We start from the raw sequence: 13,910 nt of genomic DNA, 5'->3' as shown, positions 1-13,910 counted from the left end.
CTGCAATGCTTTTCTGCTTAAGATGAGAATACCTGCCTCTTTTTTTCATATTATTTTTCTTCACAGAACTTCCAAGCAAATGAAATGAATACTGGTTGGTTTCTGCTGTTACTGATCTATAACAGGTTGGGGTATATTTAAGTAAATGCACCCAGCCTTTCCTGCCCTCCCCTCCAAACTCACAGGCACAGTGACAGAATTGAAAGTGTTTTTGTGTAGTTCATAGCAAGCTGCAGAATGCACAGCCCACAGCAGCCTTTGCATGCACTCTTTTGGCTCTTGAGCAGCATTGTTCATGAATAAATAGTGAGGAAAAAGCTGTCCAGCAGAAAATACCTGCATGAGTCCCCTTCCTCCAGGGAAGATGTCACATAGCACTCAAGTGCAGGAATTCTTAAATTAAACATCATCCAGGACAAATATAGCAATAGTGGTTTCAATCCATACCATGTTCCAAGAGGATAGAGTACCTAAATAGGATGTGGGTCAAATTCTGCTTCCTGAATTCTCTAGAGCTGATGTTAAAGGGTCATTCTGCTTGGAGCTTCTCAAGTCCAAAGCCCTTAGTCATATTCACTAGGGGACATCTGTATAGTTACATTTAAATGGGTTTTGGAGGCACTAGGCTTAGGGAAGAAAAGAAAAAAAAGTTCCTTTTCAAAAGATATTTCCTTGTTTTGACTGTTTTTCATTTCATGGCCATGGCACATTTCAGTAATCCTCATTACACATATCAACAAACCTCCTTCCTTTCAAGTCTGACAGTGTTAATAAAAAGCCAAAGTTGTGACAGTTCTGCTTGCTGACTGCCTGAGCCTTGAACACAAGGGGGAAAATATGATGCCAGCTAACCATGGGAGCTGAAAACCCAGAGAGTAAATAAAGTCATTGTACTGAAGTGAGACAACTTGAAATTCTGTCCACAGAGCAGGTTGTTCCCCTCTTTGGGGACCAACTGTTGGAAACGTCGTGCTCTTGTTTTTCCTTCTGTGTCCCCAACATTGACAATTAGAAAGGAAATTGCTAACAGCCTTTTAGGCAGTGAGGAGGAAAACTCCAGCTCTGTTTTTGATTCTTCTGTCTCGTGCTGTGGTAGGTTTATGTCAACGGGGAGTGGGTGACCAGCATTGGGGAAGGAGGCAGCTTCGGGGAGCTGGCGCTGATCTACGGAACGCCCCGCGCTGCCACCGTCAAGGCCAAGACAGACCTGAAGCTCTGGGGCATCGACAGAGACAGCTACAGACGCATCCTGATGGTGAGCTCGTGGGCAAGGGATTCCTTGTGGGTGGGTATTTTCTAGTTTCTTTTGCAGCTCTGTGTTCAGAGTGCTCTGGTGCTTCCACGTGAAAGGGAGAGGACATGGCAAAATTGCAGAGTAGCTGAATGAAGTGAGCTGAAAGAAAAGGGGACAGGATTCAGCAGAAAGGAGCTGAGTCAGAAATGCAATTGAGAAACATTATGCATAACTGTTCTGTGAATGAAAACCTCAGGAGGCCTCTGTTACCCACCAAAGCTATGCAAATCCTCTCCTTATCGTGAGCCTGGAAATATCTCTCAGCAGCACCCCTTGCCTGTGAAGTCTTTGTCTGATCTTGTATTACATTCCTCAAGGCAGGTGATAGAAAGTAAATCCAGCTCCACTAAAATAATAAAAAGGCTTGCTTGGACTATGCCCTCCATCTTTGTTAGCCAGCACCCAGCCACACATACCATGGGGTTGTAGCTGCTAATGATTCATTGCTCTGCTCCTTTCAAACTCCCTCATCCCTGCAGCAGAGCTCGGCAGACCTTTGTGGCACCTGGGGCGTGTGCTGGCTTATGGATTTGCTGTTGGTTCTCGAGTGGTGAGTTTATAATGGAAACTTTGACAGATAATTAACTTCAGCAAAGTCATAACTTTTTTATGAGTTTGTTTCCAATGTCCATGTGCATATCTTCCTTCTCTGTAAAATATTCCTTTTCTTTTTGATAATTAACAGACATTACTCTGTGTAAAGCTTATTTCTCAATAGGACTTGCCTTTCAAAGCTGCATTGTTCCATTCTGATCTGAAGGAAGTGACACTGTGCTCTCAGACTAACAATTTTGAGATCATCTGTATTTCCAGTGGGTGTTACAGAAAACAGAAAAGCCAGCAAAGGAACTGAGTAGTTTTTACCCTTAAATGATTAATTCTTAAGCAGTAGGGTAAAAGTGATCTTTGTTTACCCTGTGTGATGGCTGTTGGGTGTCTGCATGAGCACTGCTGCTTTTCACTCCCTATTTCATGGGTTGAGTTCAGTGTCACATAAACAAACATCACACTGGCATGTAGGAGAGTACAGCTGATGGAAATTTATTCTACCCCAAAATATTCAGCCTGATGGCCCCAAGAAAAATTGAGGAATAATTATGAAAAGTGTTTTGCCTTCTCTCTTGTGGGTAAGCAGGATGAATAGTTTTGAAAGGTTCCCAGTGCAGGCAAGAAGGCAAAGGCATTTCTAAAACTCAAGAGAATTTCTAAAGAGATGTGAGAGGCACACACATCTTATTTGTCCCATGTCCTACAAGGATGCAGTGGAGAGGTTTGGGGTAACTGGTGTGATGAAACTGCAAGCTACAAGGAAGAACCCAAAATTCAAAAGTGAAGGAATGTAGGAGGGAAATAAATGTCAGGACAAGGCTCATATTCCTTGGCTCTTTAAGCAGAGCTTTCTGCAGCTGCCTGTGAGCTTGTGTAAGGAATTGAAGGGACAGGTTCACAGGCTCTGCAGCCTGGAGGTGATTTCAGTGCTGGTGTTGATGGAACCAGAGGTACCTAAAACCAGCCAGCCCTGTGAGCTGTCAAGGTTGGTCATGTGTCCGTTATCACCTGATAGCATGCTTCAGAAGATGAATATTTGATGCAGAGACAGGACTCTGCTAAAAGGATTTAAAGTCCCAAGTGGAAAAAACTGTGTTTTTAATGCTGGTTTGGTCATACATACAAGCTGAATATTATGGTTGTACTTCTGTTTGATTCTAGTAGTGCTAAGTGCTTTTCCAATTAATTTACATGTTCTCTGGACCAGTGCCTGCTGTACCTTAGCTAGCAAGCTCAGTTTCTGCAGTCAATGAGACCTTTTGATTAACATGGATATATTTCACTCCCTCTCTTGCTTCTTGTGTTTTTTTCACAGTTGAGGCCACTAAAAATTGATGTTCTGTTGCACTGTGTGAGATACCCAGACAGCATTATTAGTGCTGAGATAGGAAATATTTCTTGGTAAATTATTTGCAGCAGGTGTAGAAAATGTCCAATTTTAAATGCAGCCCATGGTGAATGCAATTTACCCATCCACAATGAATGAATCCTGTCACCTTCCCATGTATTTGTAGGTGCAGGGAGGATAACTTTGTTGCTGTAGGTGAAATGAGACACCTGTCTTTGTGCAGTCATGTGAGGGCAGGTTGCAGTGGCTCTCTGCACATTTCTTCAAGCCTAAGAATTAATTACATCATGTTTCAGTGGCTGCATCTCATACCTGGAGCTGACCCCACCATTATGGGGCTGCTTTTGCTGTGCTCAGTTCAAGTGTTGTAGTGGCTGCCTCTCAACACCCAAATACATGTTTTCCTGCCATTTAGCCTCTAACTGGGTGTTTTGAATGTATAAATACTTCTGCTTTTAAATAAGGAGTAGTAATGCTTAGGGTACCTTTTGAAGTGTATCATTTAAGATGGTTTCAAAACTTGGGAGCAAGAGGGTTTCTCTTTTCTTATTTTCTGGTTTCAAATCCTTTTGTCCAAGGAATAAATGACCTTTTCCTGCCAAAGATTTTTGCTGCAGTCAGATAAAGCCCCTCCATAACCCCAGATAGTTATTTCTCTTGTCTGCATTCCTTCCCTGCCATGACCAGCCCCGTGTTTTCTCAGTCAAGTGTTGAAATTTTATTCAAGTTGTAAATATTTATTTGCAAATCATGCCTTCAGATCCACACTTGCCAAAAAGATTTTATCCTGTCATGAGACACTTGACTCTCCACCTCCTTTCTCCTTGCAGGCTCTATTTTGGTCCTGTGCTTTGCATTTAATAATTTCTTGGTTTTATTTCTGCTTAGTGCCATTTTCCCCACTTATGTGTCTCATTGATCCTGACTGGTTTATGATATGAATAAAATGTATCTCAGGAGGTTTGCAGTTTGGGGTTTCCTTTTTATGGATGGACAAAGCCTGATGCAGAAGGTTCCTGCTGGCTTTTTGTTACACTTGTCATCCATTTATTACTTAGCCTGTCCCGGAGGAAGTTTGTTGAAACAGATACATTTCTTTATATTTCATTGTCTCAGCTTAGGTACCCTGATGGCTTCAAGGTCACATTCAAGTTTGTTTTAGCAGCTGTGATGATTGTAAATGTTGGGATGGGTCTTTTTGTCAGAATGTGCAGTGAAACTGCAAAGTATTACACCATGAAATTCATTGTATAAGGTGGGGTACAGAAAACCCACTTCAACATGTTCCCTCTGTGGTGCACCCACAAATTATCTGTCCATCTGTGTGCTCCACTCATTTCATAGAATCATCTCTGCTGGGTTACATACTTTTCACTCTGCTGCAAATTCTTTTATGTATATATTCTCTGTGTGTGTGCACACAGGCACAGACACACACACTTGTGGATATATTCAACATTTATTTACTTACATTCTTCTGGGAGACAGCAGAGGATTTTTTTCCTGCCATAGGCTTCTCATGGAATTCAGTTGCTGCCCTCTTCTTTGCAATTTGAATTCGAGTGCATCACGGAATGGGGAACATCCCAGGGTAGTACAATATTTGTATTCTAAATATAGCAAATACCACAAATACCAGAGAAGCAAATGTCTCTATCCCAACATCAGATTGATCCCCTAGACAATTCAGTTCCCAGACTGAGAAAATCTGAAGTATTAATTTCTTGCAATTTCTTCTTGAGGAGGACTTGATCCAGGATAATTTAACTACCCTCTAGTTTCCATGGCCCAAGGTACCTGGCTCTGAGAGTGGAGCTGTGTGGGATTCAATACCTTTGGCCTATTTGGCAAACTGCTCACAGAAAGTGAGTTATAACATTGGTTTGTAAGTTGTGACAAATCAAGGATAGTCAGTTCCTAATGTTATACTTCATTTTATTCATGCTATTTGGGTTTCTTCTACTGTGTTTTTACAGCTTTGAACCCAAGAATAAATTCTTTAACAAGCAGGGGTTTTTTTCAGCTGAGATAAAATAAAGTCAGGGGGATTTTGGGTTGCCATAAAATGTAGGTTGTGTGGTGGCCAAAGCATAAAGCAACTCCAAGGGCTGCAATCCACCTGACATCTGTGGCACAGAGCACCAGGACCGTGGGGCTGCTTGGTGCCCATGGCCAGAATGCACAGGGGATCTTTCTTTCTTTCATTAGCGGGAATGGACACCCAAAGCATCATTCAGGAACAGCTTAACCAGGGATTAAATGGGGCTGTGCAGTCCTGAAGTCCATTCTGGCACCTCCTGCCAGGATAACTCTCCCTTTGAAACTTGAGTCGTGCTTTGCCTCTCAGTAGACATTTGTTTGGCTTCTTACTGAAGGTGGGGATTTCCAGGAAGGAGTCAATCAGCTCCACCTGAAAAAAATGAATTGGAAACAAGACACAAAAAAAGAAAGATTGGACTGGAGGAATGAGAAGAAAAAAATGGGAGAAAACAGGGAAAGGGCAGTTGGAAATGAGATGAAACAGATGTGGAATAGGAACTCAAGGACCTGTTGCAGTCTCTGGGGTATTCATCTTCCCCAGCCTGTGTATTGCTTAAGCTAAGCCTAGGTCTTGCAACATTAAATGGTCCTAAAAATGGCTTTGAGGCCTTTTCTGTGTGGATTTGAGGAATGAGAGTGATCTTGTTTCTCCTTGGGACTGTCTCAGGGAGGAGCACTGCAGCTTAGAATATTAACAAGGCTTTGTAGTTAATGGGAGCCACTGCCTTTGAGGAGATGAGCTTGTGCCTGACAGCTCAGAGCCAGGGAGAAAGTGAACAAAGGAGAAGGGGGAGAGGGAGAAGCAGCAACTATTGAAATAAGTTATTAATAGGATAGAAAAAAGCAGAATTAATAAAGACTTTTTAAAACATGCCATCAAGAACCTTGCCAGTGCAGAATTATTCATGTACATTTACTATTGTTTTTATCTGGCTTTAGCTGTAAGATTTCTACCGCTTCCCTTGGGAAACTTTTCTGCGAGAGAATAATTCCTTCATTGGAAAACTTTTTTGATATTGATCTTAAATTAGATTTTCTTGATTTTCTCCCATTACTTTGAGTTATGTCAAGTTGTGCTGTACTGAATTGCCCTCTCTTTCTGTCACATCTGTAGATAATTATCACTGTCTACTTAAAGCCCCTGCCACAGTGCATGCTAGCTATGAGGATGACATACCTATGATCCCAGTGCTGAGCCAACAAATACAGGCTGGATTTGTTTTGCTCCTTCCTTATCAGCTCTTCCTGAGTGTTTCAGCATTTCTTCAGGCTCTGTTGGATTTGGGAGCACATTTCTGGAGGAGAGGTACCGAGACAGAATGTGGCACACCAGGCGCCGTCACATCTGAGCCACGGAGATGGAGCCTCTAAACTTCATTCCTGGATGATATCTTTGCCTGTGCAGACCAAAATAGCCTTGGCTGTGTTCTTGTTGCAGTCTGATGCAGGTCTCACCTCCTGCCTGTGAATCTCTTTCAGCTTTACAACTTGCAGGTCTTCTCTATGTCAAACATCTCTGCTTTGGATTTTTTTTATTAGTTATATTTTCCAAATGGATGAACATTCTATTATTTTCTAGCCCCATTTCTAACGTCTCCAGATCCCTTTTTTGTTATTTTCCTGCTCTGGTGAACTTTCAGCATCTCATAGTCTGTAAATGTTGGCACTGTCTTAATTGCTGCTGCTTCTGGGAGCTCCATGAAAATTTTGCATGAGGACAGACCCAGCACATGTACCAGGGAATGCAGAGGTTGGCACCTCTGCAGAGGGCACCTGAAGGGTAGGAGAGGAGATTGTGATGCTGTTCATAGCCCTGGCCTCAGCAATTTGGGTAAAGCAACTAAAGAAAAGTGTAAAAAGGACATCAGAAGGCAGAGGTGATGCTATGCTTTTGAGGGGATGAGAAAGGAATATCAGGCTGGCCAAAATAGGTTGGAAGGAACTAAAGATGATCTTTAAGGTCCCTTCCAACCCAAGCTGTTCTATGATCCTGTGATTCTGTGTTCTCCCTGTGTTTCATGGGAGAAAAGATGGTTAATACCAAAGGAAATAAACACATGGTTGGTTGGCTGTAATTCCGCTGCTGGGTTGTTTTCAGCTTGCACTACAGTACTGATCTCTCCAAATCCTTCCTCTCACTCTGCTCGTGAGAGCTGCAGCAGGAAAACACACTCAAATAAAGACAAAGTGCATAAGGGTGAGCCAGGCTTCTCCTACCTGGAACTGAATTTGGGATTTGGTTGTGCCAACCTGGATCTAGCCTCAGATGCTCTGAAAAAGCAGAGGAAACTCCTGTGCCTGCCTGAGCACCCTGAGGTGAAGCTCTGTCACCCCAGAGGCTGCTGTTGGCCTCCTTGAGGAGAGAGGGAGGGAGGGATGGATGGAGCCATCCTGCAGGATGAGCCAGGAGCCATCAGCTGGGTCACCTGGGGGGTGACCCAGCTGGGGTTCAGTGCATGTGCTGGCAAGCAGCAGCCCCAAGCCCCATTACTAGCTCTTCCCATGTTCTCCCTCACCCCTGTGGGATCATTCTGATGGGATATTTAAGGCAGTGTAGCTATGCATTAAGAGGGGTTCTAGATAATATGGCAATACAAAAAATGGTAACAGCACCTTTAATTAACTATTTCCACTTCAGTTTTGCTCTTGCACTTGTCTTCACTGTGGATTCTGTACTGCTGCCCTGGCTTAGTTTAGCCAAGGCATAGCACACCTGTGTTCCTGTAGGAAGTGGTGGGCTCTTTCTTGCTGAGCCAGGTGGGATGGCTGCAATTCCCACCTTCCTGGTCTTGTCTGCATCTCTAAATACTCAAAGCCGTGGTCAGGCATCACTTATGGCTCCTGATTACTGCTTCTTAAAATTCATCTGTGTCCGCAAGTCATTTAAAAAGCATTTTCCACATCTGTCCCTGGGTGTCCCAGCCCATCAAACTAAACCACCAATCTGGTTTTCCACAGCTGTCAATTTTGCTGCTCTCATTTCCACTCGATTGCAGGGAGGAAAGCAACAACTGCACAGTGTCCAGTTTTCCATTCTTTGTCTCCCAGCGAGCTGTCAGAAGCTGGCGTGGCTCGCAGAGCCTCCTGTGTTTGAAGTTCTCCACTTTTTTTTTTCTTTCTGGCACTTCAAATGCTGCCGGGGCCCCCCGAGGTTGAGCACCAAGTCAGTCAGACAGAGGGGTCAGAGCAGGGTGAGCGATGCTATCGCTGAGCACAACTGTCAGCACCAGCCCCGAGTTACGGCCGGGCTGCGCAGGGGAGCCTCGGGAGCTGCTGCTGCTGCTGATCCACCTGGGAACAGGGGCAGCTCCTGCTGGGGCTCTTTGGGGGCAGGGGTGACCGAAGGACAGGGGTAGAAATGGGAGATGCCCCCAGAGGAGAGCACCTGGTGGCTCCTAGTTGGAGCTGGAGCCTGTTGATGTTGCTGGAAGGATTCGTGGTACTTTGGAGATGCTGCTGGAAGGATTCGTGGTGCTCTGCGGGTTGTTGCAGCCCCACCTGCACCCACACCACTTGTAGGAAGAGGGATGATATTTAATTCTTGGATACATCACCTAATCCCATTTTCATACCCAAATCACTTCTGGGTGCTTTCACATTGGAGGGCAAAGTGTTTCTTCTGCTTTCCCCTTCTCTATTCCCAGCATCCACATGTGGTCACTCAGAGGAGGAGGAATAGAGAAATGACTTTTTCAATGGCAGACACTGACATTTGCTTCCATCCTCTCTGCCCAGTCCATGAATAAATGGCATCTTTGTTTTCCTTTTCTTGAGGGGATCGATGTATCATCCTTGTGTTGTGCCTTGTAGATTTGAGTAGGGGCACTAGGCAGCCTTTGACATCCCCAGGAAATCTGCCCAGGCAGGAGGGATTTGGGGTGTCACCAGTGTGGAACCAACTGCACTGGACAAGGCAGGTCCTAGAGTTCCTCTTTGGTATCTGAGAAGAATTTCTTTACAAGACTTTCATGTCACTGCAAAAGGAAATAAGGATGCATTCATTATTTTTGTTTTTGTATTGGTAAAATTTCATCATAATTATTCCAACATGAATCACCTTCAAAAAAGCATGCTGGAGCAGCTGCTTGTGGTTTCTGTCTTGCTGATCAAACACCATGTAAGGAGAAGGTGTCTTAGAAATTTATCACACAAAAAAATCTTGGTAGAATGGGAATGACTGTGCTGGTGACTGCACATACATTGATGGATTGTCTGCTCCCAAATGCTTAAATCTTGTTAAAATGATAATATGAGTGGATTGCTCAGCATAACAATAGATCTACAGGTTGTACAGTAGATACAACACTAATCTGGTTTACAGATAAACATTTGGCAATAAAAGGTTTTTAAGCTAAAAGGATGGGCTCTACAAGGGGCATATTTTAAGTTTTATCCTACTTTGTAATTACAAAGAGCCTCATTGGCAACTATATATGTGTTGAATTAGCTAAACAGTTAATTGATGAAGTTCAGGCTTTAAAAAGAATGCCTGTAAATGGATACAATTCATCTGCAGTGTCCAGTAACACCAGTGAAGTCAGTGAAATTACAGCAGGATTGAATTTGAGTCCTTCTGTCTTTGCTTATCAGCAATGCAACTTGCCCAGACATTTTATGGGGAAACGTTTGCCTGAGGCTGTTTACACTGGCTATGCTTAAGATTTGGAAAGGGAGGGGGGAAAAAAAAGAAGGAGCAGCTGTAGGAAGAAATCACAAAAATACTTTTGTGTAATGTTCTGCCTCCTTTTTCTCTCTCCTGTAATAACAGGGCAGCACTCTGAGGAAGCGGAAGATGTACGAAGAGTTCCTGAGCAAGGTCTCCATTTTGGGTCAGTTGCCCTTTGGAACTTGGCTGTTGCTTTCTCTGTTGTTCACGTTGGCAGGATGAGTTTTGATCTTTGATGGCACGGTGAAAGGAGCAGTGCTCAGGCAGAAGGTCTCACACTGTGCTGTTTCTGAAGGAGTGAAAGCGTGAAGGGCTCTTTTTGTTTTTCTCCTTCTTTCCTGTGCGCTGCCCCTGTGTTTAGAGCACTAAAGGTGGAGCAGGCATACACTGGTACTTTCAGTAGCTGCTGCTGAGTAAAGATCATGTGGATAGAGCAGAAAGCAGTGCAGAGATATGAATTTGTCATAAAGTCCAGTCACATCCTCCCAGGGAGCAGGTGAGAAGCTTTTTCCTGCAAGAATACAGTGTTTGTGTGCACGAAACAAACCAACCTTACAAATCAAACTGGGCTGATCTTTTTTCTTCTGTGCATTTTACAGGCCCTGTCTCACATTCTTAAAACATCTGTTTAGCTTATTGTCCTTGGATTTTGTTTCCCTTTGATTAATGTGATAGCCACGAAATTTGGACATGTTCTTGATGGCCTTCAGTAGGAAAAACAACAAACCCATAATGCCTGACCAATCAATCACCATTAGGAGAACAAAAGCCTCTAATAAGGAGGACAGTGTTAGACAGTACAATGAGTTGTTGATTCTGTAGGAGAAACATCGTGTTTTTGCTGGGTCTGTTTGGAAAGAAACAGCTCAGGATTTATTTGCTATATAATTGAAGTATTTATATTTCTGCTTAAAATTTTTCTGTTTTTTCTGTGTTTATGACATTCACCTACCATTCAAGCTGAGGTACCTGAAATATGAGAGTATCTCAGTGAGAGTATACTTGAACTTCTGAGAGGTGCTATCCATGAGATTTTCAATTATATTTGTATGCTTAAAGTGAGGCCAAGTATGTTCTTGCTTATTAATGAAGTTTTCATCATTTAAAATCCTTCTTTTATGCTTAATTTAAATCTTCCTAAATTAAGAGCCCAAATAATACCAAATTACAATGAGTATTTAAAGAAAAAAAGAATCTGTGCACCTGCACTAATGAGGAGCAATTACAACAATGAGACATCTCAAAACAATTTCAGAGTAGAAAGGTTATTCAGAGATGTGCTTCCTTAAACACATTCCTTCATTGTGGCTTGCATTGTAATTAGAGCCTAATTTGTAGTGTGTCTTTTGAATCTTGGTTCAAAAAAAGAGGAAGAACTTTAGGATTTGAACTTTTTTTAAGTACAGAAAAGCAGTGAACAAAATAACACATCATTGCAGGAACATGGAAATTTAGGTGAAATGTGTAAGGATCCCTTTGACATGTCTAAAAAGTGGATGACACCTGCAAAGCAGAAAGATATTTTAGAAATCTCAAAACAGCACTGAAAAGTCAACTTCACTTTATCCCTTACTGTGGTCAGAACTCAGTGATTTTCTGGTGGAAAAACCTCTACCTGCTTCTTATGTTTCTTTTTTCCGAGGTCTGTCCAGTGTCTGTAATTAGCTGTATAATTGCAAGAGTCACTTTTTTTTTTTTAAGTCTAAGGATTTTTTTTTTTAGATTATCAGTAGTTGCTTATGAAAGAAATGATACTTTTAAATTTTTCTTCTGGAGTTTAATTAAATATAAAGTCATGAATTGATATGTACAATTTAGGCATTGATGTGGTCTAATTTATCTGATACTTCAACTCTGCAACTAAAACTTGTAGAATATTCTATATAATGATCTGTTTGCAAGATTTATTAACCAATGTATTGGTAGTGGTACAGTTCCCTTAGACAAAAGAGAGACACTTCGTGACTGGAGCTAGAATTAGCTTTGAATTTTTCATAAAGCCAACTGAAGAAGAAGTTTCAAGAGGCTCTTTCTTTTCATTGTTAATTACTGAGTTCTTAAAAAAAAAAAAAAAGAAAAGAAAAAGTCTTCTCTAGTCTGTATGAAAGAGTTTTATGCTTATTTTTAATCAAACAGAGCAGTTTTTGAATGGTGCATTGACAATATGGGCTTGGTCTTTGACGTTAGTTCTTCTGCAGCAAAGGTCACAAACACACCAGGAAAGTGCTTTAGGTGGGGAAAATGTTAGAAACAATTAATTTCCCAAGCAGCAACAAGAAAGTGGCATAAAAACATGAAGTTGTGTCAGTCAACCCCAAAATTATCTTTGGTGCTTTGAGCACTTTGGTCTGGTTTTGTTACCAGGCTCAGGGTGTACTTTTGAGCTCAGCCAAAAGGCATTTTAACTTTAAGGAACTTCCTTTCACCCTCACACAATCCTTCTAAGCAATATTTTGAAAAAAAAAAAGGGAAACCAGAGTCTGATGGAATGGCACACATCTAATCCTGGTGTCAGAAGCTGTATCTTGACATACATTAGTTCAATAATTCATAGTAAGTAGGAATCAGCAGAGCTCTGGGACGTGAATTTCAGCCCAGCTTTTTGAGGCAGTGAAGGTTAAATCATTGTATTATCTGTTGCTTTTAATAACTCTTAAGCCTGTAATTTTTCAGTCAAATCTGATCAAAGTACAAAAGTTCAAGTACAATTCACTCTCTAGAATTCTCATGCAAATGTGTGTTGGAGAGAGACCCAGGTGGCACCTCCTCCCTGAGGGCAGGACAGGTGGAATCCATCCCTCAGCCAAGGCAGGGGAGGGCACTGGGACCCTGAGCAGCCCTGGATTTAAGATTTGGATGTGCAGGCTGTCCCTTGCCATGGAGGGGATCTGGGGCAGGTGCAGGTGGGTGGTGAGGACCCCTATCACAGGCTGCTTTTGCTCTGTTAACCCTAAACCAGACCCATCGTTTTTAATTACAGAATTTTTTAAAGTTTTATAACATTTCTCCTTTAAGGGGGCGGGGGGGGGATGAAAAGGAAAAGGCTTTGCAGGTCATCCTGCTGGCAAATGAAGAAGAGGTGCCATTTCAAAATCCATAAACCTGGTGCTTCTGGTCTCCTGCTGCTGGTGCCACCAGGGTCTGGCCATTGGCTGTGGTGGTATCACCCATCCTTGAGATGTATCACTCACCCCAGAAACGGGAGCAGCTCAATGCAAGCACTGCAGGACTTGTCCTGACACCTGGTGAGGGAATCTGAGGTGCTCCCCTATCTCCAGGCACCTCCTCAGCTGCTCCAGGCCTTGGCAGTGCCAGGGCAGCCCGGATCAGATCTCAGCAGTGAGGAACCAGAGCCAACTTCCCCTGTCCAACTCTTCAGATTGCTATCTGGGTGATTACTGATGGCTAAGACACAATGAATAAATACATTCATGTTTCCCAACTGGAGGTTCGTGCAAAGTGCCTGGATGAAAGAAATGTTTCTTTTATAACAGAACCAGGCACGGCAGAGCTGTCAGTTTAGATATGAATCTTCAGCCAAAGTTGGAGTGTTTTTATAATATAGCTTTATGATCTTCAATATTTTAGAGTCCCTGGACAAATGGGAGAGGCTGACAGTGGCTGATGCACTGGAACCTGTCCAGTTTGAAGATGGAGAAAAAATTGTTGTACAGGGAGAGCCTGGTGATGACTTCTTCATTATTACAGAGGTAAGATTGGCAACCTGATAAGCTCTGTCATTTCCTGGTAAAGATCAAGGCTTTGTATTAAAGACATTTGGGTTCAATTCAATCTCTTACTTCAGCATAAATCTAACTCCACTTAAACCAGGCGACCTACTCAAAATTCAAATGAATTCAGAGACCAGTTCCATGGAATTGTCTTAAGTGGGACAATCTTTTTTCCAGTAAACTGAAAATGCAAAATAATTTTGAGGTGTGTCTGGTGCCTTTACTGTTTGAAGATTTGTTTATGTGGGAGACTTTTCTAGTTCCAAATTTCTGATACTTCAG

General features: G+C 42.5%; 1 protein-coding gene across 2 annotated transcripts in view; it reads left to right on the top strand.

The window, feature by feature from the left end:
• The window catches only part of PRKAR1B (protein kinase cAMP-dependent type I regulatory subunit beta), a 90,974-nt gene that overhangs the window by 60,120 nt on the left and 16,944 nt on the right, over nucleotides 1–13,910 (top strand). For both annotated transcript variants that reach the window (XM_054270816.1, XM_054270815.1), the window contains exons 7-9: nucleotides 1,097–1,255; nucleotides 10,000–10,060; nucleotides 13,486–13,607. In XM_054270816.1, the coding sequence (XP_054126791.1) occupies nucleotides 1,097–1,255; nucleotides 10,000–10,060; nucleotides 13,486–13,607 (342 nt within the window). The remainder of the gene's footprint in view (nucleotides 1–1,096; nucleotides 1,256–9,999; nucleotides 10,061–13,485; nucleotides 13,608–13,910) is intronic.

The sequence above is a fragment of the Melozone crissalis genome, unplaced genomic scaffold, assembly GCF_028551555.1.
Source record: "Melozone crissalis strain CALT ecotype California unplaced genomic scaffold, PUWL_Pcris_2 ptg000012l_1, whole genome shotgun sequence".
Classification (NCBI taxonomy): Eukaryota; Metazoa; Chordata; class Aves; order Passeriformes; family Passerellidae; genus Melozone; species Melozone crissalis.
Note: the sequence above shows the minus strand (reverse complement) of the source record. Positions and strands in the feature narration are given on the sequence as shown.